General features: G+C 42.4%; 1 protein-coding gene across 1 annotated transcript in view; it reads right to left on the minus strand.

Annotated features, from left to right (window-relative positions):
• GUCY2F (guanylate cyclase 2F, retinal) overlaps positions 1 to 17,987 on the minus strand; it is a 37,745-nt gene extending 19,758 nt beyond the window's left edge. Inside the window, exons 1-10 of the mRNA XM_041414078.1 lie at positions 17,249 to 17,987; positions 16,033 to 16,334; positions 14,184 to 14,538; positions 10,850 to 10,934; positions 6,834 to 6,930; positions 6,198 to 6,332; positions 4,860 to 4,940; positions 3,691 to 3,867; positions 2,628 to 2,784; positions 1,098 to 1,247 (exon numbers count right to left, since the gene is read on the minus strand). Of these exons, the coding sequence (XP_041270012.1) occupies positions 1,098 to 1,247; positions 2,628 to 2,784; positions 3,691 to 3,867; positions 4,860 to 4,940; positions 6,198 to 6,332; positions 6,834 to 6,930; positions 10,850 to 10,934; positions 14,184 to 14,538; positions 16,033 to 16,334; positions 17,249 to 17,987 (2,278 nt within the window). The remainder of the gene's footprint in view (positions 1 to 1,097; positions 1,248 to 2,627; positions 2,785 to 3,690; positions 3,868 to 4,859; positions 4,941 to 6,197; positions 6,333 to 6,833; positions 6,931 to 10,849; positions 10,935 to 14,183; positions 14,539 to 16,032; positions 16,335 to 17,248) is intronic.
• Between the last annotated feature and the right edge of the window lie 8,006 nt (positions 17,988 to 25,993).

Here is a 25,993-nt window from a genome sequence, read left to right on the forward strand (position 1 = left end):
GACTCCTCCAAATGAACTAATCAAAACATCTGGCCCCAATATTTCCAGGGGCAAGCAAGGGGAAATGCCTTCCCCAGATTGTTTTAAAGTTGACAAGTGAAAACTCCTTAGGATTGAGACACAATGAGTAGAAATTAATCATTTTATCAGGTTAGAAAAGAGGACTGAACTGTGTTCAACATTTGCTGGGGATTTTGCAGGGAGGACAAGTGGGGGAAACCTGCTAATTACATCATAGTCTACATCATAGGTCCAGCTCTGATTTATGGAGTGGGATACATCATTAACATCATTGTCATTGCATTGTAACAGTAGCTTCAGGCATAGAAAAGTCAGGGCCCCATTTTCCAGCTGAACTGGCTGAATATTGAATTGTCATACCCCACTTGATGATTGTCCAGCTTGAAATATGTTGAGAATGGGCTGTCACTGAAATCAGCTAATTTTAGATTGTTGTCACTCCCTCCCTGTTTAAGTGCTTGTACCCTGACTCTGACTGCAGTGGATTTGTTCTTCCCATGGATGCACAACGTGGTTGCACCATGAGCAGCTCCTAAAGACTTCACCTGTTTGCTGTTTCTGATATACATAAGCAAAATGATGTCACAAAATTGATCATTTCGACCTCTGTTGAGGGCAGAGTCTCTTTAAAAAGGAAAGGATTAAGGACAAATAGATGGGCAGATGGACGAAATAGGATGTTGGCAAGGGGTGCAGCTCAAAAAACTTCAGCCTCCATGATGCACAAAAAAGGACCAATGAGTGGGAAGTAAAGGAGTTTCTAAGCTATGGGAAATTCTGCCCTCAGATTTCACCCAATGCTATGATGAAAAGCCCAAGTTTGCACAGGGAACTGGAGGTACTGCAGAGGCCTGAAGCTCCCTGGGGAGCACCCAGGACCCTGATCCCAGTGAAAGCAGTGATGAGGACCACACATTTTGATGTTTATTATGAGTGTTGTGTTGAAAACAGACTTCTGCCACTGAGAAAAGTCATGAGAGTAACATATTATTGCCTTATTAGTAAGGGGGCTTGGCCAGGCCTTTTATAAAGTGCTCTGCACAAAGCCTTAAAAATACACTGTAGCAGTTGCCTACCTTCAGCTGAAAGTTCTGATGTGCAGTAAGGTGGACCCCGAGCAACCACTTCTTGTAGGATGATTGCAAAGCTGTAAATGTCCCCTTTGATTGTGCCTTTTCTGCACATGTCTGGGTCCCTCAGTAACTCAGGAGCTGTCCAGAGCAATTCTAAAAAAAATTCAGAGCATCATATTTCTTACACTTTAACTCAGACTATTGCAAAGTAAGTGCTTAAATGAATACCTTATTTCAGTCATTTGATGAAAGGTTGGAAAATACTACATTATTTACTGAATCAAGTCTTTTACTTCTAGTGGTGTGTTAGAAATACTAAACTTCTGTGCTGACAAAAAGAAAAGAATTTTCCAAGTTTTACTCTATGGGTTTTTTTTTAAAAATTGCCACACCAACAATTTTTATCAAATAACACCAGCCATGAACTTCAACATAAGAAGTCATCTCACCCCTGCCAGAAGCTTTAACATCATTTTTTTTGATTGAAAATGTTCCTGAGACAAAATATTGGCACCAAATCTTGAATTTCTTGTTACAGTTGCTCTTTCACAAAGCAACAATTAACAACATGTTTTCTGTAGTTCTTTTTAGATGAAAACAGTTTCTGTAAAAGCAGTTTGTGACAATCTGATGCACAGTCTTTATAGTCCAGTAGTTCAAATGACAAAAGACATAGTTGTAAAATATGTCCAGCTTCATGAAGAAATGAATCTTCAAACTGAGATTTGTTACCCTGGTAACTGTGCATTCTGAGTAATGGAGATATGGAACATTTCTGCCACTGCAAATGTGTTTATCTTCTGTAAGGGAGGAGAAGAAAGTCTTCTGTCTGACAATTGGCCTATCTGAGACACTGAAAAGGTCTAAGCATCAAATCCCATGACAGATGGATCAAACTGAGAAATACTATTGGAAAACAGGTTTCAAGAATAAATTGGGATACCAGAGGAACCCCAAAGCAATGGCCATGTGAAAGAAATCTTGTCCAAGTCTCCAGACCTGGTCCCATGAGGGCTGTTCTTAAATGGTAGGAATCTCGTGTGGCAGCCTTTGGTGACTGGCATGTAGAGAACCTATTTCAAAGAGACCTACATAATTTTGTGGTTTATTTTAACAAGAAAAACTGTCTTTTCATTTGGGATAACATAAAACTCTAAATATAGGATTGGGTCTAAGGCTGTGAAGCCATTCTACTGGCTATATTCTATAGAAATTCAGTGCTGATAAGACTTCAGGGACAATTCAGTCCTTCTCCAACTGCAATGAGCTGAAGTTCTGTCACTGCTTACAGTAAAATGTATTTTCTCTACCACATCACTCTGCTACTTGCTTCACTTTCAGACAGCCTGAAAAAACCTTTGCTTACCCTTTCTTATCACAATGCATGGTATCATTGTAAACAAGAGTAAACAAGATGTAGTGAGATTGAGCAATGAAAATCCTTGTGTGGCCACTGGCCTGAAATTGTATTAGGACAAACAGCTCTTAAATCAATGGACAAATATTTTAAAAAAATTTCCTCATCACACCTACCTTCTGGGGATGGCTGAATATAGGGACATTTCTGTGCCTCTAAGATCTCATTGTAACCATAGTCAGTGATCTTCAGAACAAACCGGCCATCCACAACGCAGTTACGAGACTTGAGACGTCCATGGGCAAAATCTCGGTGATGCAAATATCTGATTCCCTATGGAACACAGAAAAAAATCCAAGATTGATCCTTAAGAATTATCTTATCCATCAGCACTCAGAGACACTAAGCTAATTTGTCACCTTGGATGGCATCAAATGCAGCATTGACTCTATGTCAAATGCACTAATGATTGAAACAACAAACTATGAGAGAAGTTTAGAAGTGGATTAGGCACGTGAAATAGGTTTGTCTGGACCCTAAAGCAGTAAAGGTCCGACAACTTCAGGAAGAGTGAGATGCCTCCTTCTGTAGCCCTACATCTCACTGCACCCAGAAGTTCTGCTTTTAGGCAAGGATAAGAAAGTAGACACAAGTGTTACCAAACAGTTAGGTCAGAGGAAGCCATGAAGAGCTGGGTGCCCCTATCCATCTCCGCCAAGGAGGTTCAGAAGGCGGATCACAGACTACAATAATGGTTCTGGTGGTCTACTCTCTGGAATCCACCTGTCCTAGATTAGTAGTTCACCATTAAGACATAAAAACATGGGACATGACTGGAAGAGTGAATGCTGCTAAAGGGACCTTATGTGCAGCTATCCTGTGGCAGGGGATGGATACTGTTTGGTTCTATGGTGGATGCATTTCTGATTTACGACAAGAAAGGGCCTTTGCAAACAAATAAATTCATCACAAAATTCTGTTCTAGGTGATCAGTTGCAGCCTGATACGTAGTTTTAACCTCTTGTCCTGCCGTGTGGTTGTAGTTCTATTACCCCAAATCATGCTTCTCTCAGATGGAAACAAAATAAGGATAAGAAGTCTCATTTAAAGACTGATACAATTACATCCAGATTTGTTTTCCCTGTGTTATCATAAAAAAGCAACATTCTGATTCAAATATCTTAGTCATCATAAAAGTCCCCTTTTCTTATCATGCCTCAGCAGGAGCAATGGGTTTACTTTAATTAGATCCATCACAAGAGAGGACTTGAACATCCAGTCCAGTTTCATATCCTCGTTTCTCAGCAAGTCCTCCAGGCTGCCTCGTGAGCAGTACTCTGTCACTATGGCAAAGATGCCACAGTCCGAGAAAAAGCCGAGGAACAGATTCACATTTTCATGACGCAGATCCTTCATCTGAAACAAGACAGCGAATCACAGTGAGACCAGGTCAACCAGACACCTGCTTGGTAACTTCTTGGTATCACTAGATGCCCTTTTCACACTTGTACTCCCAAACAACCTTCCATAGAAAGATGGGGATGCAAACAACCTCTCTGGTCCTTAATTTTTGACTTCTCAACACTCTTTTCAAGTTTTGTTTTCCTGAGTCTATCCATTATACAATGAAAGCAAGATAGCAAACACAAACGAAACAGAAGTTTGTGTTTTGTTTAGACAAACTGTGTTGAATCTTTCACTAGGCCAGAATGGCTTTGCTGGGGTAGATTGAGTTCAGCATGTGGATCTTTCTCTGAACTGGAAAAAATACCATACCTAGAGAGTCCAAAGTCATCTATCAATGGTGTCTTTGAAGACATGCCCTGGTAAATTTGTTGCTTTTACATGCATAAAAATGCCTCTGCTATGTTAGCAATAGCTGTCAACAGCTAATGCCCTTGAATTTGGGAAACAAGTATGCTTTCCTGTCATTTGTAACAATAAAACCGAAGACCAAAATTAAGCATCTGAGAGGCATCTCAGGTGGAAACACAAAGCAAACTCCAGAGAAATGCACAACTGTGTCTGTGTCACCCTGTCAACTTATAATACATGAAAACATCTACCAGTGCCTCACACCGTGGAGGGATGAGTTCCCCAAACCACTCTGCCTTTGCAGGCAAGGTCACTTGAAGGATTCATTGTATGTTTAACACTGCACCAGCTTGGAAGTGGCAGGTCCAGGGTAGGGTTTTATGAGCTGCTGACTGGCATATGGATCTATGGTAAATTTGACAGATGCAGTTGTGCATGGTCCACTCTGCCACATTTCACCAGACAAGACACATAGTCAACCACAATGCAAGATTTAATGGATAGACATGAGACAAGGGCAACAAACACACCCTGAAGCCAAAACCACCCCCTGAGAAACCTTCCCTCCGTATGTCATCATCCCCTGTTCCTACCTTCCTTAAGATGCTGGTGGAGCTTTGCCTCAGATTGTGAACAGCTCCTGTCTCAAATTTTTTCAGCCACACCTGGTCTCCCTGTCACAGAATCAGAGAATGGTTAAGGCTGGAAGAAACCAGTGATGGACCATCTAGTCCAACCTCCCTGCTTAAGAAAGGTTATCCTAGGGCACATGATGACACAGGAGTGTGTCCAAGCAGCTCTTGAATATCTCCAGTGAGGGAGACTCGACGTCCTCCCTGGAAAATCTGTTTCAGTGCTTGGTCACCTGTACAGCAAGGGTCTTCCTCTTGTTCAGGTGGAACTTCCTGTGCATCAGTTTCTGCCTTTCTTCCACTGAGAAGAACCTGGCTCTGTCCTCCTGACACCCTCCCTTCAGATATTTATAGACATCAGTGAGGTGCTCTCTCACTTGTCTCTTCTTGAAGCTGAACAGGCCCAACTCCCTCAACCCTTCCCCTTGAGAGAGAAGCCCCAGTCCCCCAGTCCCAACACAGGAGGGTGACTGACAGAGCAAACCTCTGAGCAGCAGATAACATTGGGATCCAAATCTGAATTTCAGATCCTTGACTTTGAAAGTGGCTGGGGATTTTTAATGTTCTTAGCAACAGATTATTTATATACTGAACCCAAATAAGAATATCCACAGCAAACCCTCAAAAAAGGGATGAAGCAGGACCTTCACCTGGATCACAACTTCATGCCTGGAGGTTTCTTAGTATCTGATAAACAGCAATAAATTGACTAAAAAGGAAAGTAACTCTGACCAGAGCTTTTCTCTGGCATTAAGGACAGATCAAATTTATTTTGCACCTCTTCAGGAAAAGTAACCATGCCATTTTTTCAAAAAGCTGTATTTTCAGGAAAAACCTGATGGATGGGGTGAGATTTCTTGGCCATTACCTCTGCTTGAACTCCATACAGTCCTATTGCCACAAAGGGGAATTTGAGCGTCCATTTGTGTATTTGGATCCTGTCTTGTAATTAAGTTCCTTATTAGAGATGTCACCAAATAAAGACTGTCTTGTAAGAATGGTTCTTTATGGTGCCACCGCCTTAGGTGGTGACTTCTCTGACAGGACCAGACTGGCAATGTTACATGTATATGTTGAATATTCCCATCCCGCATGACTCCAAGTGTCAGGGTGAGGGCTGGGACAGATTTTCCTTAAACACTGTAAGTCCATGCTCAGGAGCAACTTATTTTTGTACTTAGGGTTTGTTCAAACTAGGTCTCCATCCTGGGACCTAGTACTGCAGCCAAATACTTTTCCCTCTGGAGCAGTCCAGTGAACAGAAGCAGTGGGAGAAGGCTGCATGAGGTCCCTACCTACCTCATACAAAGCCACGTTGGAGGTTTCATGGGTGGCAACTGTGCTTTTCAAAGAAGCAGAGCGGGTTACAGATATCAGGCTTCTGTTCTTGGCTGCTATGCTGTTTGCATCAGTCAGACTGTCCAAGGTCAGCCTCTGGAAGGCAAGAAAAGCAGGTGCTAGGCAGCTACCACCTTTGGGTGTAAACCTCCACTCCAGCTCTGCCTTGCAGTGTGGATTTCTGGGTAGGGAAATCATGGGAGTGTTCCCCAGCAGATCACCAGCTCTGGGTATGAGCCAAAATGGATCTAGAATGGTTCCCAGTATGCTTAAATGCAGACACTTTATTTTAGAAGGTAAGCTGTTTATCTTTTTGGGAATGCCATGTGGTACACCACCCAACCTCAAGAACAAGGAATAAGCCCTAACAGCTAGAAGAAACACAACAAAGGCTATGATTATACACATCATAAAAGCTCTGACATCTAATCTGAGACTCAAAAGCACTCAGCATATGGGAAATTTTCTAATGTGCAGGGGAAAATGACATGAAGAAGTGAAATGACCCTTCCAGAGCTTCATGAGTATGAAAATATCAGAGAGCATATCTCTTCTAGAGTGTTCCACCAGCTTCCTTTCATGAATAGAAGGACTCACCTTTCTGTGTAGCTCTGGGTTGATGAAGACGAGGTCATCCAAGGTCAGTATGATCTTGTTCGGACCCCTGAAAAGATGGTTGTTCAAGATACTCTGCCTGCAAGAGTTGGAGAGCCATGGTTATCAGTTTTAGGTAGTGCATTGGGTCTGACCGAGGTAACGTTCACAGCCCTTACAGTGCTGTGCTTTGCATTGGTACCTGAATGGGTGTTGATAACAGACCAGTGTTTTGGCTACAGCCGAGCAGCAGTATCCTTCTGACATTCCTTCCCCTCACCAAAGGGGATGGAGTGGGCAAGATCCTGGGAGAGCACACAACCCAGCTGACCCAAATTAGCCAAAGGGATATTCCATACCACACAACATCACAGATATATTAGCTAAGGGAGAGAGGAGGAAGGGGGGGCTTTTGTGAGTTTTCAGTGTTTGCCTTCTGAAGGAGCTGTTATGCATGCTGAAGCCCTGCTTCCCAGGAAGTGTCCAAACATTGCTGCTTATAGGAAGTGGAGACTGATCTGTTTCCTCTTCAGCTCTTGTGAGTGCAGATCTCTGCTTATTTATCTGTTTTTGCTGTAATAAACTGCCTTTTCTCACCCTGCTGGTCATCCTCCATCTTATTCTCTCCCCTGTTCCAGTGGGAAAGGTTGTAATAGAGCAACTGAGTGGGTACCTGGCACCCAGCCAGAGTCGACCTGCTACAGGTAGGTAGCCAGTTTACACCCCCTCTGAATTCCCCACACTTGGCTTCCCTGCACTATTGGCCCCTGCCTGCAGTGCTGCATTCAACTCTGGGGCCCTTGACTTATGAAAGTTGTGGACCTGTTGAAGCAGGAGCAGAGAAAGCCATGAAGATGATCAGGGGGCTGGAGAACCTCTGTTATGGAGACAGCTAAGAGATCTGGGGCTGTTCAGAAGAAGGCTTCAGAGATTCCTTAGAGCCCCTTCCAGTGCCTAAGGAGAGGGGCTACAAGAGAGCTGGAGAGGGACTTTTGACAGGGACATGGAGTGACAGGACAAGGGGGAATGGCTTCCAGCTGAAAGAGTGCAGGTTTAGATTATATATTTGGAAGCAACAATTTTCTGTGAAGGTGCGGAGGCACTGGCAGAGGTTACCCAGAGAAGCTGTTCCAGTCCTGCCCATGGAAGTGTTCAAAGCCAGGTTGAATGGGGCTCTGAGCAGCCTGGTGTAGCTGAAGGTGTCATTGCCCATGGCAGAGTGGCTGGAACTACAGGATCTTTAAGGTTTAAAATAGTGTGGGAGTGGGAATGAACGTTGGTGAAAGCAGTGGACAAATCACAATGCCTTGGCTTGGACTTAAATCCCAAGTCATTAATTACCCATTTCAACATGGATAGCAACAAAAGCTCTCATCTCAAAAGGTCTTATCACAAATAGACAACTGGATTTAATTTGCTTTCAAATATTAATTGGATGTGTATGTAAGCCATATTTTGTTTTGCTCACTTTTATTTGCCATATCCCAAATCATTCTCCATTAGGAGACAAAGACAAGTTTTATTAGTCCAGCTAGTCTGGTCATAAGCAAACCACCTTTAGGCACACCAGCCTTTCTTAGGGTCTGAAAATGAAGTGCAGTTAATTTATAAGAACTGCCTGGACACAAGTTACTGTCTAAACTGCTGTCTGAGTGTCTATATTGTAGCATGGTGCATTTTGAAGCACAGAGCAAGATGTGCCCTTGTAATGGTCACAGGTACAGAGGGAAAAGCTGCAAGGAATGAGCACATGTGACATCACACCTCATCACTTTGATCCCATTGTTTCAGGGTACAACACTGAGCACAAAGCAGCAGTATCTACTAGACAGACAAAACCTCTCAACCAGGAGCAGAAAAGGGAAGGGAAGGCTCCCTCAGTGTCACTTCTTTTGCTTGAGGAACTTTGTTAACACTACAGCAGATGACTGATCTGCACTCTCCCTCACTCATCAGGGAAACACTAACTCATCAGTGTTTCCCTGATGAGGTGGACAATAGGGATTACTTTTGCGGATGTTACTGTAGGAGGACGCCACCACATAAAACAACCCCAAATCACCACAATTCACTTTTCCTCTCAGTGTATCATTATGGACATTTTAGAAGAGCACAGGCAGCTTCTTCAAGCTGAGAGGAAGCCTTGACCACATAACCACAGGCTTTACTTGGCATGACATATCTCTAAACACACTGTCCCAAGCCACTCAACTCATCTTCATGAAAAAAATCATCCTTTATGTACCTTTCACAAGTCCATCTGAAAAACCTTGCTCGATAAATCACATCCTCTCCCTAAGCAGGGAGGAAAGCATCCCTCTACCGAAAGCTAGGCAGAGAGAGTGGAGTGACTCATTTAAGGTCATGCAGCAGATCCCTGACAGAGCTAAGACCAGAGCTTCCACATTTCAGCTCAGACCATGCTGTGGTTTAAATTTAGTTCCAGACATGCCCCTTCCTAATATAAATCACTGTCTGAGTCATGCTGGACTTTTTCTTCCCTAGCAGATGGCCATGCATCTTTTCTCATGACCAAGCTTTCCCAAGCAGAGCCTGGTGCTTGTGGAAGAGCTTACAAATAGAGTAGGCAGAAAGATTGTCATTTATTTACTTAATTTTGGAGGCTGGTGGCCAGGGAACAGAGCAGGGTTTCAGAGAGTGGGTGGGTGGAGGCAACCTCATCAGTGTCTGCAGCTCTATCAGAAGCAGCTGTGAAAGCAGGGCAGCTGTTTGGGGTGTTCCTTGCTGGGTGGCCCTTACATCTGGGTTTGGAGGGATGATTCAGGAGTGGAGACAAAACATGTCTCAGAATTATTTCAGAGGCAAAGCTGGAGGGAACAATCTAGGAACTCTGCTCTGCTGAAGTCATTGCTGCTCAGTAAATATGCCTTCTAATTTCCGTCTATTTTCACTCTAAGTTCAGTGATGTGGACATCAATAATTAGAGACAAACTACTCCAGGTGCTATAGTGACCTTACCAAGAGCAATCCATAGCTCCTGGACCAGCCAATCCATTCTGGCACATTTCTACCTTGAATATAGAGTTGGGACACAGATGTGACACGCAATTATGGGAAATTATTCTTTCCCCAGAACACTACTGCCTTTACTCCAAAGATCTCATGCCCAGACCAACACATATATAATGGGAAGGGCTAGGGAGCTGAACCCCAGGTCAAAACAGGGAGTGAATCAACTTGATAATAAAGACGTATCCTAAATATATGCTTCAAATTCTCTCCAGAGGTATTTTCTTCCTTTTTAGTATGTGGAGAAAATACAGAGGGTCAGTCTCACATGTTTCATAGGAAACATGATTATATTAAAGACAGAAATTCAGGCAAGAATGATCTGGAGTCAGAAAATTACTTGGTTTCAACCCTCGTGTTCTCATAACAGATTCCTATCCTTGGTTTAGATGTCATCCTTTGCACTTCTAAAGTGATAACCACCTTCCCAATGCTTCAGAAACATCCAGCAGATTGCTGGAGCAGTGGAAGGAGCCCTTCTCCTCAGGAGGAAGGAGCAGCAAAAGCAATGTGGGATGAACTGAACTGACTGCAGTCCCCATTCCCTGGCCCCTGTGCCACTGGTGGGAAGGAAGTAGAGAATTTGAGAGTAAGTTAAGCTTGGGAAGAAGATGTTTTTAAGATTTTGTTTTATTTCTCATTATCTTACTCTGATTTGATTGGTAATAAATTTAATTTCCCCACATCAAGTGAATTTTGGCTGTTGTGGCAGTTGGTGAATGATCCCCTGACCCCATCTTGAACCATGAGCCTTTTGTTGTATTTTCTCTCCCCTGTCCAGCTGAGGAAGGGAGAGACAGAATGCCTTTGGTGGATGCCTGGCATGCTGCCAGGGCCAACACTCCACAAATGTGAAGAGATATGTGTCTGGAGAGCCAAGAGCAAAATCAGACCTTCTATGTGTGCTCAGTCTAAACTGCTGGCTAAAGCACAAGCCTCACACAGCAGCTAGAAGTGGCACCAGCTCAAATACGTGCGGCAATTCTCACCTGATGAGAGAAGCCAGGCCCACAGTGCACAACACCAGGACAAATAACAGCATTACTCCCAAGAAAATGACTGCAGGCTCAATCCCTGTGCAAAGATGGGAAGAGGATCAGTGAAGTAGAAAATAATTTTGATTTAGGCAATAATATTAAAAATATCAATATCAGGCCATTGGATTACAAAGTCAAATATACAACCAGGAGAATGCCAGAAGATAATTTCAACGCAATGTTTGTTTATGAATACACAAATACTTGCTAACTAAGCATGCGTAAGATTTCAGCTATGCTAATTATTTATTTCCACGCACTTTTTTTTCCTAAACCAGACTTAATGCTGTGGACCAGTGGAAAAATAGTTTTTCTTCAAGTAAATAAATAAACTCACAGAGAAGTATTAAGTTTTAGAGGAAGCTTCTGCAAAGTTCATAACTTTTTAACATTTGGCCCTTTCCTCTTGAGGAATTGAAATGCTGAAAAGTCTTTATCATGTGGTACCAAACTGACAGCCAGCGTGAGTCACTGGCCCATCTGGGCTTTTTCATTGTCTGCTGCAGATTTCTAATGCTGGAAAGAGAAGAAGAGGAGGAGCAGCAGAAGGTTGATATTTTCCTCAAGACATCCATCAGCAGAAAGTACTGGAGACAGATTCTTTGCTGATGAGTGTGTTTACTAGAGAGCTAAGGGAAGCTGATATGATTGCATAAGCTAAATTCCAGTGGGAATGGTTTCCTGTGTCTGTCTCTTCTGTTTTGTCATTTTTCTTTTTATTCTGTTTGTATCCAGAGAGCTATAAACACAAAAAAAAAAACATGGAGAAATTTTGGTTGACAGAAGGTTTATAACTCTATATTACACTGGCACCTATCTGCAAGCACTGAGACCTAGAGCTTTCCAGTAAAAGCTGAAGGCATTTTTGAAAATTGGTATTTGTTTCAGGAAAAGTCAGAGCATTTTTGCTGAAATTTCACTGCTTCAGTCTAGGGCCCCAGGCCCTGACTGACCTCACACAAACACTGGAAGAGGTTGCCCATGAAAGCTGTGGCCACCCCATCCCTGGCAGTGCTCAAAATCAGGCTCCATGGGACTTTAACCAACCTGGTCTAGTGTGGGATTGGAATAGATGGATGGCCTTGAAAGGTCCCTTCCAAGCCATACTAGACTTCACAACTAACCAGAAGTGAAAGTAAACTAAGTATGAGCTTATGGGAAAGAGCAAACTTACAGCATGCTTGAGGGAACTTAAGGGATTGAGTTAAAGTCAGTAGGGGATGCTTTAAGGGAACTGTGGGAGTACATGAAACTTCTTACAGGATCTTTAAGAGGAAGTGCAAACATGGGTAAAGGGAGAGATAGAGTGGGTCAGGAATGCTCAAGTATGTGAGAGGATGGGAATGCTGGTCACACATAAACATGTTGTGCATTTTTTCCAGGCACTTGATCAGTGCAGTCATTCCCACCCTCTTAACCCCATCTACATTTTTTCCTAGGTAACTGTGCTCTCTGACTGTGTATGACATTTACAGACTTTGCATCAACCTAACTAACAGGGAAGGTAAATCCTGGAGGCTGCAACCCATGAGAGACTGCAAGCCTGGAGTCAGCTCCTACAGAGACTGAAGGGTTTGAGGGATGGCTATGGGGGAATTTAGGTTCGGACCATCTACCACAGGATGCATTTGTGAGTCTGAAGGAGTTGAGGCTGTGAGATCTGGTATCAAGCTTGGAGCCTAATTATGAGGTGTACAAGAGCAGCACTAGGCCATTTCTGATGTCTGTGTCCCGGCCGTGCTGGTTGTGGGTAGTGGTGCCTGTAAAAACATAACTCTCCTGTATGTGTTACACTGCCAGTGCCTGGCTGTGTCTGCAGTATGTGTGTGTGTCCATGTCCATGTCCTGGGAACACCAGCTCAGTCCTGCTCCTGGTGAACCTGGAGTCAGGAAGCAGAGAAGCCTGACTATTTCACATCCTACAGCCCTCCAAGCCCAACTTCATATAAAAGAGAGAGTGAGGCTTGTATTTAATTCTAGCCATAAAGTTCAGTCTCTGAAATTCTAGCAATCATAATAAATTACTCTTTAATTGACAGATGCCTAGAGCTTTATGCCTTTGTAAAGGTATGAAGACAAAATCCAATCTCTAAAAATCAGTGGGATTTTTCCATAGACTGCAATGAGATGTTAAATTGCTGCATTGTTCCTAGGGGCAGTGCAAAATTAGATACATGATAGTATTATACTTATATCTTCTACTGCTTGCCAGTTGCTACAAGATCAGCACATCTCCAGTTTTCATAGAGTGACACTGATTTATATGTCAGCTCAGTTATGGCTAAACCAAGGAGAACAGTTTTCTCAGCTACTGAATGAAATATTCCATAGATGTAGTTAATTTCATCTGTTTAAGACATAACCTGGAGCAATAGGTGCAAATGCTTAGTATTTTAAGTAAATATATCAAGAGGAGATTAAGTACCCTACCCTGAGATTTTGGCTTCCCTGTGAACTTTAAAACTGCACAATAGTTGCCTCAATTTAAAAACAATAGGTAAACCCATTGCCCAGTCTGACAAACCTAGGAAGCAGCACAGATATCTCTGCCCCCAGGCCCTTGATTACTACCTCTGTTATCTATAATAACTCAAATTATTTTGAGTAATGATTATAATTTTTTTCTCAATGAGATGAGCTCTGGTGGTCCTTCATTCCTCGTTGCTACTTGAATAAAGAAGCAGGCGTGAACAGGAAGGATGCTGAGAGCATCTGCTCTTGTGCAGCTCTCTTAGGCTGTCTTCAAGGCAAATCCTCTTAAGTGTCCTGTCCCTCAGAAGGACAGAGTCACAGTGCCGGGTGCAACCTCTGTTATATAATGGTTACTATTAATATTGGCAGGTGTTGAGTGTTAGACCCAGAAAACTCTTTCAACACAGAACAGTGGTAACAACCTTTTTGGCCCAGGAGAGTAGTGGGATTAATGGCTCTGGAATTGTTGAAAAAATTGTGTAGAGGTGATATTTAGTGGTGGGATTGGCAGTGGTGGGGTAAGGATTCAATGATCCTAGGGGTTTTATCCAGCCATAATGATTCTACTATTCTATGGTCTAACAAGCAATAAGAGAATATTGTGGATCAATGGTGTTACCTCTGCACAAGATTCCCATTCCAAACAGCGTGATGACTGGGCATTTTTATATCAGATCCTTGAATTTAGACTTTTCTGGTTGGGGAGTTCTAATTTAAAGGGGTAACCACTTGGAGTGAGAGAAAAGATGAAAGAAAAGAGAAGCATGAACTCAATGCCATTTCACCCAATTTTTGGTTCTTTTTACTTTCTTACCTTCAGTGCAGAGAACATCTGGATCAAACCAACAGCTGGAGTCTGGTTTGGGTGGAATTTCATTGGGAAAGTGGATGGCCTGGCCTAGGGACAGCACAGAGCCTGAAGACATGTCCAGCAGGTGGGTTGGGAAAAGCTGATTCCCATGACCATCTGTGTCCAGTATCACATAGTTATTCAGCCCCTTCCCATAGCTGTCTGTCTCTACCCAGTGACTAAATCCAGGGAAGCTGAAGTTTTTTGTGTGCTCAGCTATGTTGGCTCCTGAAGCTCTGACTCCTTTCCTCCGTGCACTGTCCATAGCCATTGCCACGAAGTAAATGGCATCATAGATTGTTCCAAAAAGTGGAGAAACCTACAAATACAGGACAAACTGAGGATAAACTGCTCCCAACCTTCAGTTCGAGACTGGTGGCAAAAATATTTTCCCCCTGGCTAAGTTGTGAACTTAAATACTGAGACACCAGAACATTAAAGCTCACAGAGTAATGGGTTTGAAGAATCTTAGGTTGAAGGTAGACCCAATATATGCATGACTCTGAATATCTGTCTTTTCTTATGGTGGATTCACAAAATGCAGTTTCAAAATATTTTTAAAACCACACAAAATTGCATTATGATGGGAAAAGCCAAGATTCTGAGCCTGATGTTCGGCTGAAATGTATCACAAATTTATCCTGCCTCAAAATGTTACACTAAAATATCTTCTACAAATAGAAGACCAAGGTCAGAGGCTCCATACCAAGACAGGAAAAGTGTGTTATGCCCAAGGAACTGATCTTCTTTGTCAGATTATTTATCCTAAAGATGCAAAAAATCCCACAGCAGAGCCACAGCAAACTTATTATGTGGGGTAACAGAGCCTTTTCTGTTTGCATTGCTCCCTTCGGTGCCAGACTTGATTTAGGAAACTTTAATACAAATGGTGAGTTTTGCAATCACATGGTCATTCACAGCTGGTAGGTGAAGAGAGATTATAGCCATACCCCAACGAGAAAAATGAGGAGTGCTCTTGGGAGCCTCAGAATCTGACATTTGTGGGATTAATTGATTGGATGTAGATATCTGAAATGAAGAACCTGACACTCAATACAGTTAACCTGGGCTCTCAATAAAGTGAAGGGAAAGAAATTAATGCTTTCAAGACATGATTCATCGCCTTCTAAAGTATATCTCTGCAGATCTGATAAATTATGCTTTAAAAGTACTTGTAATTTTTTGAAATGTCATAGGGAGATTTGAAGAATAGCTCAGCTGATTCCTGTATCTCTTCACCAGTATAAGATTCTTCAATTTTTGTAAATGTTCTCAAGGTAAAAGCTGATTTGGTTTTTAATAGCCTACCACTGACTTTCAGATAATCAAGCTGGCAAAGAATTACCCTGATTATAGTGCTAAAAAGAATGCAACAGCAATGGTCTTAAATATTTCCCTCTAGAAGCATCCAGTATGTCTTTAGTCTGTCTCATCCCCTCAAATTGTCAGTGATATGGACATCTTATTTTGATTCCCTACAAACTCCATGGACTTCATACACCTTAAGGGATACCTTTTCAATTCAAGTCCATTGCAGCTAGCACATGGCAAACGAAATCTGAGAGCCTCTGACCCAGCCCCTTTCTCTTGAATTCCCATCATGGTCCTACAGTAGAACCAAGTGAGTTATATTGCCAGACATCTGGGAAAAGTGACCTTTCCAGATGAGTGCAGACCACATTCAAATTTCTCTGTATTTTTCTCAAAATGAAAGTGTGCAGGCTGGATTGACTCTTCCTTGTACTTTTTCTGTAACTATTACTATGTTTCCTACTGACAGGTCCCAGAAAAGCCCAAGAGAAAGAATATTCACCTGTGTGGCTTCCAAGTCCCTGGTAATTTCACCACTTTCTTTAGCTTCCCTGAATGCATCATAGAAAGTCCTTTCTCCAGACTCCAGCGTGATGGTCAGCACAGCATCATAAGCCTCCCGGAGCTTGCTGTCATTATCAAAGACACTGAATGAGTTGTTTTGGTAAGGAAGACTGTACAGCAAAGTGTCATAGGGAATAAAGATGTATCTTCCATCTGCTAGTCCCATTTCCAGAGCTTTTGTGAGTAAGGTGGCCTGTTCCTGTCCTCCGATGAGAACGGAATGCATGCACAGGAGTATAACTGCAACACAAGGACAGTGGAGAGTGTTAGTGATTTGCCTGGGGCTTTCAACAAAAAATAGCTCTTCCACCCCCCAATAAAAGAGCTGCCTGAACTACTCTATCAGGTCGGATTCTGATGTTACGTGCTGAGGAAGCTGAGAGTCACACCCGTTTTGTTCAACCTCTGGAGGTCTGTAACACCGAATAAAGGAGGTTGTGGGTGTTAATCATTTCTGGAGCTGTAAAGAAGAAATGGAGAGAAGTTTTGACAGAAGTGAGGCACAACTGGACAGTTGTGGTCATTGTTGTCATTGACCAAGACTTGAGCTTTCCATCTGTGTGCCCTGAGCTGACAGAGACCACACAGCTGTAAGCAGTGCCCAACCTCCTAATGCCCACCCTGCCACCAAATATCCAGATTTTAGGCTGACACAGCTGGGTTGTGTTTAAACATCTGGTCCATGCTTGACTGTCCCAAAGGCTGTGCCTTTTCTTGCAAAATGTCATGGGGCCAGTGTTTGGTGGGGAGATCTGAAATACAGGACACAGCATCAAAGCAAGATTTTTGATATGGATATTGATTTTTGATATTCCACAGTATAAATCACCTTTAATATAAAACCTTCCTATAAACTCCTCTTTAACACAAGCCAAGCACAGAAAACCATCTACGAAATCTTTTTTTTTCAGACAAGCTGGATCCAATCTTTCAGGTTGTAGTAGATGATTTTGGTCTATATTCATCATATACAAAAATGCCCAGCATTCTTTTATGTTAAGCCCTGTCTGCATTAGGATCAGAGATAAAATTCTGCTTGACTTAAATCACTTTAAGTTTTCATTCTCTAAAGTATGTCCATTGGATAACAATGCAGTCCTACTCTGGGGAAACAAAAAAAAATTAAAAAAAGGAATGAGACTCAAAGCACTTACTTTTAATGTTATTAACTTCTTTAATCTTGTTCCAGGTGTCTTCAATGCCTTTTTCTCCCTTATGCACGGATGTAACAACGCCTACAGGTAGCCCATGGTTCCTGAGGGCAGTTGCTGACTCCTTGGCTGTGTACATCCAAATATCATCACTGGATGCAATGATGCCAACATGAGCCCACTTAAAATATTTCATTATTGTAAGCAAAATTTGCATTGGAGAGGGCAGAGTTCTTGCAAATGCATTATGGTGGATGGTGGAATCCAGCTTATAATTGATGCACATCCATGAGAAGATAGCTTTATCCCAGTTTTTCCCTAAATGTGCAGCTACTTCACAGAAGCCAGGGTTTAGAGGGCCTATAAAAGCTGAGGAAAGTTTTTCAAAATCAACAAATCTAACCAGAGCTCTTGGAGTCTCACATTCTTCTTGCAGGATCACATAATCCAGCCGGTGGCCAAGATCTAGGGAAGGGTCTCTGCTTATTCGTCCCACAGCTAACCTGGCAGCCACATGGGGAAAGGCTTTGGAAAAGAAGGGGTCACAGTTCCAGGGCCCAAGCAGTCCAATTTTAAAGACAGAGCAATATGCAGGGGAACAAAGTAGGATTATTCCAAAGAGCACCCACCAGAGATCCTGGAAAAATATCTTGAATGAATTTCCAGTGTTGAAGTGATGCTCTCTGATGTGCCTCAACAGCACCCAGGGGAAGCTGTGAGGACCCCACAGGAGAAATGACATTGTTTCACAGGTGGGTAGATCTGCACCAAGCTCTTCAGGAAGCCAGGCAGAGCGTTACCAGATGCTGGAAGGAAAGCAGATTACGTTTGCCTTTCACCATATGTGTTTGTTCTGTGCATGTAGGTACAGCTGAGTCAGCCCAAGCTTCACAGCAGCTCTCAAGGCACAAGTCTTTGAGGAGCCAAACCCTCACACAGACACATGGACTTGCACCACACCAGCCCCCTCACCACACAGAAAATTGTCCAACCAGTGTCAGACATGCCATAACCCTTAAATGCACACTTACAAAAAATTTTTAATATGCTTTGCAATATTCCCTGAGACCAGGCAGTGAAGAATGAGGCTGCTTTGTTTGCAGCAGTAAGTGCAACCTATGGGTACACTGTGCTTCTGGCTCCTAAGACAGACAGTTTCAAAGTCACTCAGACAAACACACATAAGAGAAAATTAAAAGTGAAATCAGCTAGGCCATCAGCTTCCCTCAAAAATCCTCAGTGGGTTGTGAATATGAATCAGAGCCCATACAAAGACAAAAACACACACACACATACGTAGACACATATATTCATATACTTAGGGGTACGTATGCATGTGCATACAATTTTAAAACTCTCTGGAAAATAATTTTTAAGGACAACTCAGAGTCTCTTAAATCTGGCAAATTGAAAAGTGCATAAACATAATCAGAAAATTATGGGAAAGGAGGATTATGATTTGAATTTAGATAAAGAACTGCTAAATAACTGTCGGGTCACAAGGCTTGTGTATACTCTTGGCTTCAGATATTCTTGGTTAAATACTAGGAGCTATAGGGTTGCTTGGGTTTTTTTTTAAATAATAATTTCCCCTTCACAGCCAAGCAAGGAAATACCAAAGCCATAGCAAGCTCTCCTCCATCTGCAGTGTCACCCCATGGCTTCAAAAACTTTGCTGTTCCCAGCAAGTTTGTGCTCTAAAAATAGCAGACCCCTTATTCCAGCTTACCTGTTCATTCCTGGAAAAGTATTTTTATCCTGGATGCTCAGGCACCGGGACATGCAGCACGGAGCACCGCAGTGCAGCATGTCCCTGATGGAGGGAGACCTCCAGGAGGCACCCACAGCAGAGCAGCCTCTCTCCAGAGTCAGTGGCTCTCCTTGGATGTGGGTACCACCATGAGGATAGGCAATGCACGGTCAGCTTCCCCTGCTTTGGTGCCCACCTCCTTCAAATTCTTGTGTGCACAGGCCATTCCAGCTGGGTGGGTGATCTGGGATCCTCTGTGCCTTGTCAAAATCTTCCTGTGTCCCTTTAGGTGAGGGCCATTCCTCTCCTGAGGGTTTCACAGCTTGGGCTATAACCCTCAGTTCCTTGAGGGTCTTGCCAAGGTCCAAGTCTGCCTCACACTGAACTGTCTCAGTACAGATTGTACTCCAGTCTAACCCAGTAGCTGTAGGGACAGCATCTGAAAGCTCTGCTGTAGGGATGGCATCTTAAAGCTCTGCCCTTGGATTAGTGGGATTTAGCTCCTGGGATCGGCCCCTGCAGAACAGCTCTTTAAATCTCTCTGCACCACAGCAGAGCTGGCTCCTGTTCTTGAGCTATTTAGGTTTGGGGTATGCAGAATATTTGAGTTTTGGATTCAGCATTCTGCTGATGTGCCATGCTCCCCTTTTCCCTGTTGTTTTTTGGGGCTTTTTTTGTACTCATCATGAAATACACATGCATCAAAGGGGGTTGGACTAGATGACCTCTAGAGGTTTCTTCCAATAGAAACTATTCTATTATTTAATGATTCTTGGTTATTTCTCTGGGTGCTGTATACACCTCCATAGAGCTGATCCTCCATTAAACCATTCCCAGGCACCTTCCTCCTGAATGTGGCAATACAATTATCATCCTGGAAAAGTTTCAAGTGTCTCCATGCCTGCCCTAGCCAGAAAGCCCCTTGCAATAATTTAGCTGAGGTCAGAGGCCCAGCATTTGTGGTCTAGAGGGAATAATTTAATTATAATGTAATTCAACTACATCATATAAATTATACACATCTCACTGGCATGAGTGCACGAGCAATTCCTCATGACTAATGATTGAGGGAAGCCACAGAGTCTTTCAGATGCAGTGGGGAGAGCAGCAGTTAATTTCATTCATTTGCTCCCATTCATTCATTTTCCTTGCACAGTCCAGATCCAGGGAGGTTCCTGGGCATGTGCTTCATTGAAGGCTGGTACAGCTCAAGATAGTTATCAGGAATTATAAAATAGCTTCATATTTGGAAAGTGCCTAAGACACACTTTAATGTCAAGCCTGAACTCAGAACACTGCTTTGTATGCTACCAGTGCATCAGGTTTTGACACTAGGTTTTACTCAAAAAATAACATTAAATAAAGTTTTTGCAGCTGGAAGTATTTTTTTTTTATTTGAACTTATAAATTTGATTTATCCACATAGAGATATAACTATATTTCTATCCATATGTCATATGGTCACAGGTATCTTTCTGTATCAGCAATGGGGCTGCACAGTTTAATTCCACTTCAGGTCAACAGACTCAAAGTCTCCAGGAGAAGCTGCAAAACTCCAGTGACTCACTTCTAGAGGATGTTTGTTTATAGCATTCAAATCTCAGCAATGAAAGATTAAAAAATAATCTTGGCAGTCTATTCATTAGCATAATTACTCTGCCCTTAACACTTCATAGCAAAGTGGGTTGAGAACTTAATCACTGTCTCCATTTTCTTCTCCTTCTGTTTGTGGATGTAACAACCCTCCTTCCATTAGGTAATTGCTGTGGCAGTAATCCATCCTCGCCAGGAAAAGCTGGTTATCCCAAATGGTTCCAGCACATCTCTCCCGTGCTCAGGCTATCCAAGACTAGGGATAACGCTCCTACTTCTGCAGAGCAAGCTCAGGTCCTGGCACTGCCAGATTGGTTTCACTAATAAACAAAAAAGGTAAATCAAGCAGCTGAGGCAAAAACCCCCAACTATTTATTTTCAACCCATCTGGCTGAAATAAACACTGAAGTTTAAAACCCTGCCTGTATTTCCAAACCTTGCTTTTTTCTCCCTCACATCTACAGCTTATCATTACTGCCACAACCACGCTAGAAAGCAAAGATTTCTTTGCAATGCTGTGTTATTTGCATAACATCAGATTAATTCCCAACACTCTTCAGTTCTCACTGAAGTGTGGAAGTGACACAACATTTCCTGTGGGACAGTTAAGCCACAGCTGTATTGCTTTGCTTTTAATTTTTAGAGCAGGAGAGGGTGCTCTAATCTCTCAGTCTGACCTCCTTCATCAGCCTGGCCAAGCAGCCTCCCAGAAGCTGCTGCTGCTGCTCTGACCTCTTCCAGCATCCTGGATACAAAACGTGTTTGGTAATGAATTGTACCAGAGGGTGCCACTCAATAAAGCTGATTTCTCTGGAAAATCTCTGCTGTCAGCAGCGACAGACAGGCAAAAGGCTTGATTCACGTTCTGCTCTCCCTGAAGAAAAGTCTCATATCTCAACTGATTATAGAGAAAATTGAGGGAGTGCAGAACAGCAACACTCACATTAGGCTTTCTTCACGTCCTCTGAGCCCTAATTAACAACTACAACCTTGGAGGATCTACCGGGTTCCTATGTCTGTTATTCCAAGAGCTAATTACCCTCAACATTAAAAATACCCACTTAACATCGAGGGTGTCTGCTTTCAGCTTCCTGCAACTGCCTCTCACTCTGCCTTTGCCTGAGGAAAAAAAACTCAACAAAACAGGAAGCACAATAAATATCACCTCCCTATAGACATTTGCACACCATAATTAGCTCACATCCCAGTAATTCTCTGGGCAAAATAAATCAACAGCTCGTTAAGACTCTTGCCATAGAGCATGCTCTCAGGATTTCATCCTTGCAATGCTCTTTTAACATTCATTTTTAATTTTCTTTCTTTTGGCTAAATTAAAAACAGTATCAATTAGTGAGCTTTACTCCTTAGTGCTGAATATAGGAGTCATGGCATCCTTCATCACCTATTTGATTTTTCCCTGCTGTAATTCTATAGCTTGCATGAGCACAGTTGCAGAACCACTGTTTTTAAGCCCTTCTCTGCTCTCCTTAGTGCAAGCATCTGCCTTGGAAGTGTGGTATAAATTTTTCTTCCCAGATGTTTACAAACACATCTGGTTTAGTAGGTGCTTTTCAAGTATTTCCATTTAATCAGAAGTCCAGACCAATTTGAAAGTTATCTGAATAATGATTTTTCTCTCTCTTCCAGGTGATATGGTTGAGTTATTGAACAGCACTGGGGGGAAAAAATCATATCCCAGAGGCTTCACTAGAAAACACTAAAAAAGGAGAGTCCTCAACTACTATTTTATGTCAAAATAGCAATTAAATTTTTTTGCTATGATGCAGAGACATTGACTATATAACACTAATTTTGTCTTCAATATCACCTTTCAGTAGGATGACAGTTTGTAGGTATTCAGGAAGACAGCATCACCATTTGACCTTACATGCCAGAATTGTGACTTAACCACAAAAGTTACATAAAGTTTGACTAACAAGATTTATTTTCAGTACAGCCTCATGGTCTGGCATTAGTAAACCTTCACCCTTTAATACTTCAGAAGTTCCTCTCCACTTTGTCCTTGCCATGACATTGAGTTTGCATGATGTCAACCCAACCTAAGCTCACTTTCTTGACTCTGCAGCACAGGAAGTATCTGATAGCCCATGGTTTTGGTGGGACTGGAATTTTTGGGCAGGATTGTCCTGCTGTGGCATATTATCCTGTTTGCAAGATGCAGTCAAGCATTTGGAAGCCCTTTTCCTCCAGATTATCTGGTTTGCATCAGAACACCAACAGGTCATCCCTGAATCCTGTAGAGTCAAGTTCAAATAAGTCCACTTTCCAAAAAAGGCTAGATTTATTTGATTTTCTTGGAAACAGGTTTTGCAATCTGATGTCTCTAGCACTGGCATTAGTGGAATACATGATGTTGCATGTTTAGATAGTCAATATAAGAGCTGGCAGGAAAGAATCTCATAACACTGGATGAGATATTTGTACATGTATTTATTTAGGCATGAAAACCTGAGTGTTGAATTTGACAGACTTCAAATTCACTCGTCTTCCAGGGGACATTTCCAAACCTTTTAGAATATGATTCAGCCTGAGAAGTGGCTACTGTTCATAATTTTTTTTTTTTTTTTTTTTTTTTTTTTTTTTTTTTACATGAGGCTTATCCAGGCAGGACTTTTAATGAGTAAGTTAAAGCCATCTGCTGAAGGAGATATCTTCCCATGGGCAGCCAGGTGCTCAGCCATCTCCAGGAGAGCAGGGCCCATCACAGATAGTGGTGACTTGGGCAAACATCACTCCAAATGTCCCTTCCTTCCTCGTTCTTCCCCACTTTATACACTCAGAATGATGTCACACCGCCTCGAATATCCCTTTGGTCAGCTGGGGTCACCTGTGCAGCCTGTGTCTCCTCCCACCCTCCCAGGCACCCCCAGCTTCCCCACAAGCGTGGCAGTGTGAAAAGCAGAAAATGCCTTGGCTCTGTGCAAGCCCTGCTCAGCAGTAACAAAAACATCTCCATATTATCAGCTCTGTGTTCAGCACAAGTCCAAAACACAGCTCCATAACAGCTGCTGGGAAGAAAGTTAACTCCACCCCAGCCAAAACCAGCACACTCAGTGACAACTGCAATTGCACTGGTGGCCTCAACACAAAACCTCAGGGGAGCAGCAAACCCACACAGAACTTGCAGAGTTCAGGAAGCTGGTCTTTTCTTGGATATTTAAAAAATAAATGGCTTAAATGAAGTGTGGCAAAAAAAAAAAAAAAAAAAAATAATCCCAAAACAAAACAAAAAGACAACACCAAAAAATATTGCTATAAATCTTCTGGCAGACCAAGAATGATGGGGTTTGGCCAGGCCTGCACACACTGAATGATAACAAGACTTCCAAATGCATCAATGGACTCAAGGATTGTTGATGTTTTGCATGATGTCTTAGCCTATGCTATGTTGCAAATTTTCCCATAACCACATAATCTCACTAGAGCATTCATCAGGTCCTGACAGGTCTGATAACTGGCATTTATTCCTAAAATAAAGCCAGGAAATGACAATGAGTTGCATTTTCTGTGCACGGGGGCGTTACAAACCCCACAGAGGAAATTACACCAGAACATCTTCTATCCCAATGGGTCTTTCCCAGCCTCTGGCATCTTTGGAAGCTTTAATAAAATAGCCAGTTTTACAATATTTTCTAAATATCTGAGCTTTCAAATGTCAGCTGGATAGACTTTAACTTGGATACAGAACCACAACATAGGCCACCCAGTATTGGTATTATACCTTCCTCCAGCTCTCATCTTGCCTATCAGAAAATTTATTCTTTGTTATCACAATACCTAGATGTCTAGCCATAATTAGGAGCTACAGAAAATCCATAAATAAATTAATTAACTGATCAATTACTATGGAGCATGAGCTAGGTATGGTCCCAGCAGCCTGATGTCTTCATCTCTACTGCATCATCTGTGTATGTGTGTATATATATGTGTGTGTGTATATATATATATATATATATGTATATATATTCTATATATATATATATATATAGAATATATATACATATATAGAATCATAGAGTACTTTCAGCTGGAAGGGACCTTCAAGACCATCTAGTTTCAACTCCCCTTCCATGGGCAGAGAACCTTCTACTAGATCAGGTTGCTTAAACCCCCATCCAACCCAGCCTTAAACACTTTCACAGCTTCTCTGGGCAACCCATGCCAGTACCTCACCACCCTCACAAGGGAAAACTGTCTTACCAACATCTAATCTCACCCTGCCCTCCATCAGTTTGAAGCCATTCCCCCTTGTCCTGTCTCTCCATGTCCTTGTCCCTCTCCAGCTCTCTTGTAGCCCCCTCAGGTACTGGAAAGGGCTCTAAGGGATCCCCAAAACCATCCCTTCTCCAGGTTGAACAACTCCAGCTCTCTCAGCCTGTCTCCACAGCAGAGGTGCTCCAGCCCTCTGAGCACCTTCATGGCCTCCTCTGGACTCTCTCCAACAGGTCTACATCCTTCTTATTTGTGTTTGTGTGTACACATATATATGTATATATATCCTCTGGGCTGCTCTCACAGTGTCTGACAACAGCTTTGCATTGCATTGTGGCAGGAGAGTCACCACCTTTCTGCACCCTGGTTCTGTTGACTCTCTCCAAAGCCCTCTCCCATGAAAAGCCTGTGCTCTGCCTCAGCCTTCCCACTAATCCCCTCTGTATCCACAGGGCTGGACCAGTGCCTGCTCAATTTGCTGGCATTTAACTGGCCCTGTTTCAGACTGACAGAAAAGCTAATCTGAAGGATTACTGGCATTTTAAAAAACTCTATTTAAAGCCTTTCTGACAACCCTCCCTCTCTAAAGGAAATATTTTCATCATTTCCAGAGCCTGGACAAAGCTTAATGAGGGTCAATGTACCTGGTTTCAGAGAACACCTACATTTTAGTGCCTATTAATTGTCATTTATAAAGGCAACACTTGACATGACTATTTCCAGGGGACATTCGAACCTCATGGATGGTTGCAGATGGTTATTTGTAGTGCTGCTCAAATTTAGTTAACCCATCTAGAGTAACACATCTTTTAAGCACATGCTTTAGCTCTTCAGCAAGACCAGAGATAACAGAGCAAAACACATCCCAGGTTCACTTTTTCTTTGCCATCTGGGATTATAGAAGTAATCAGCCCTAACTGCCACCCAAAGAGCAATACCTGCAATTCAACTAACCACAGAAGGGAGAAAAAAATAGAATTACCAATTGTTCATATCTTCCTTCATGCCAACAGTGTGATTTTTTTAAAATGGAATTGTAATTTAATGAAGATGTTGACAGAAGCAAGACAAAGGATAAACCTTGCTATGTTTCTAACATGCTGTCTGCAGGAGTCCCAAACAAGCCCCCAGGTAATAATCCCTTCATCTGAAACACACATATCCAGGCTAAC

Source organism: Onychostruthus taczanowskii, unplaced genomic scaffold (genome assembly GCF_017590055.1).
Source record: "Onychostruthus taczanowskii isolate IOZ18803 unplaced genomic scaffold, ASM1759005v1 scaffold44, whole genome shotgun sequence".
NCBI classification, from domain to species: Eukaryota; Metazoa; Chordata; class Aves; order Passeriformes; family Passeridae; genus Onychostruthus; species Onychostruthus taczanowskii.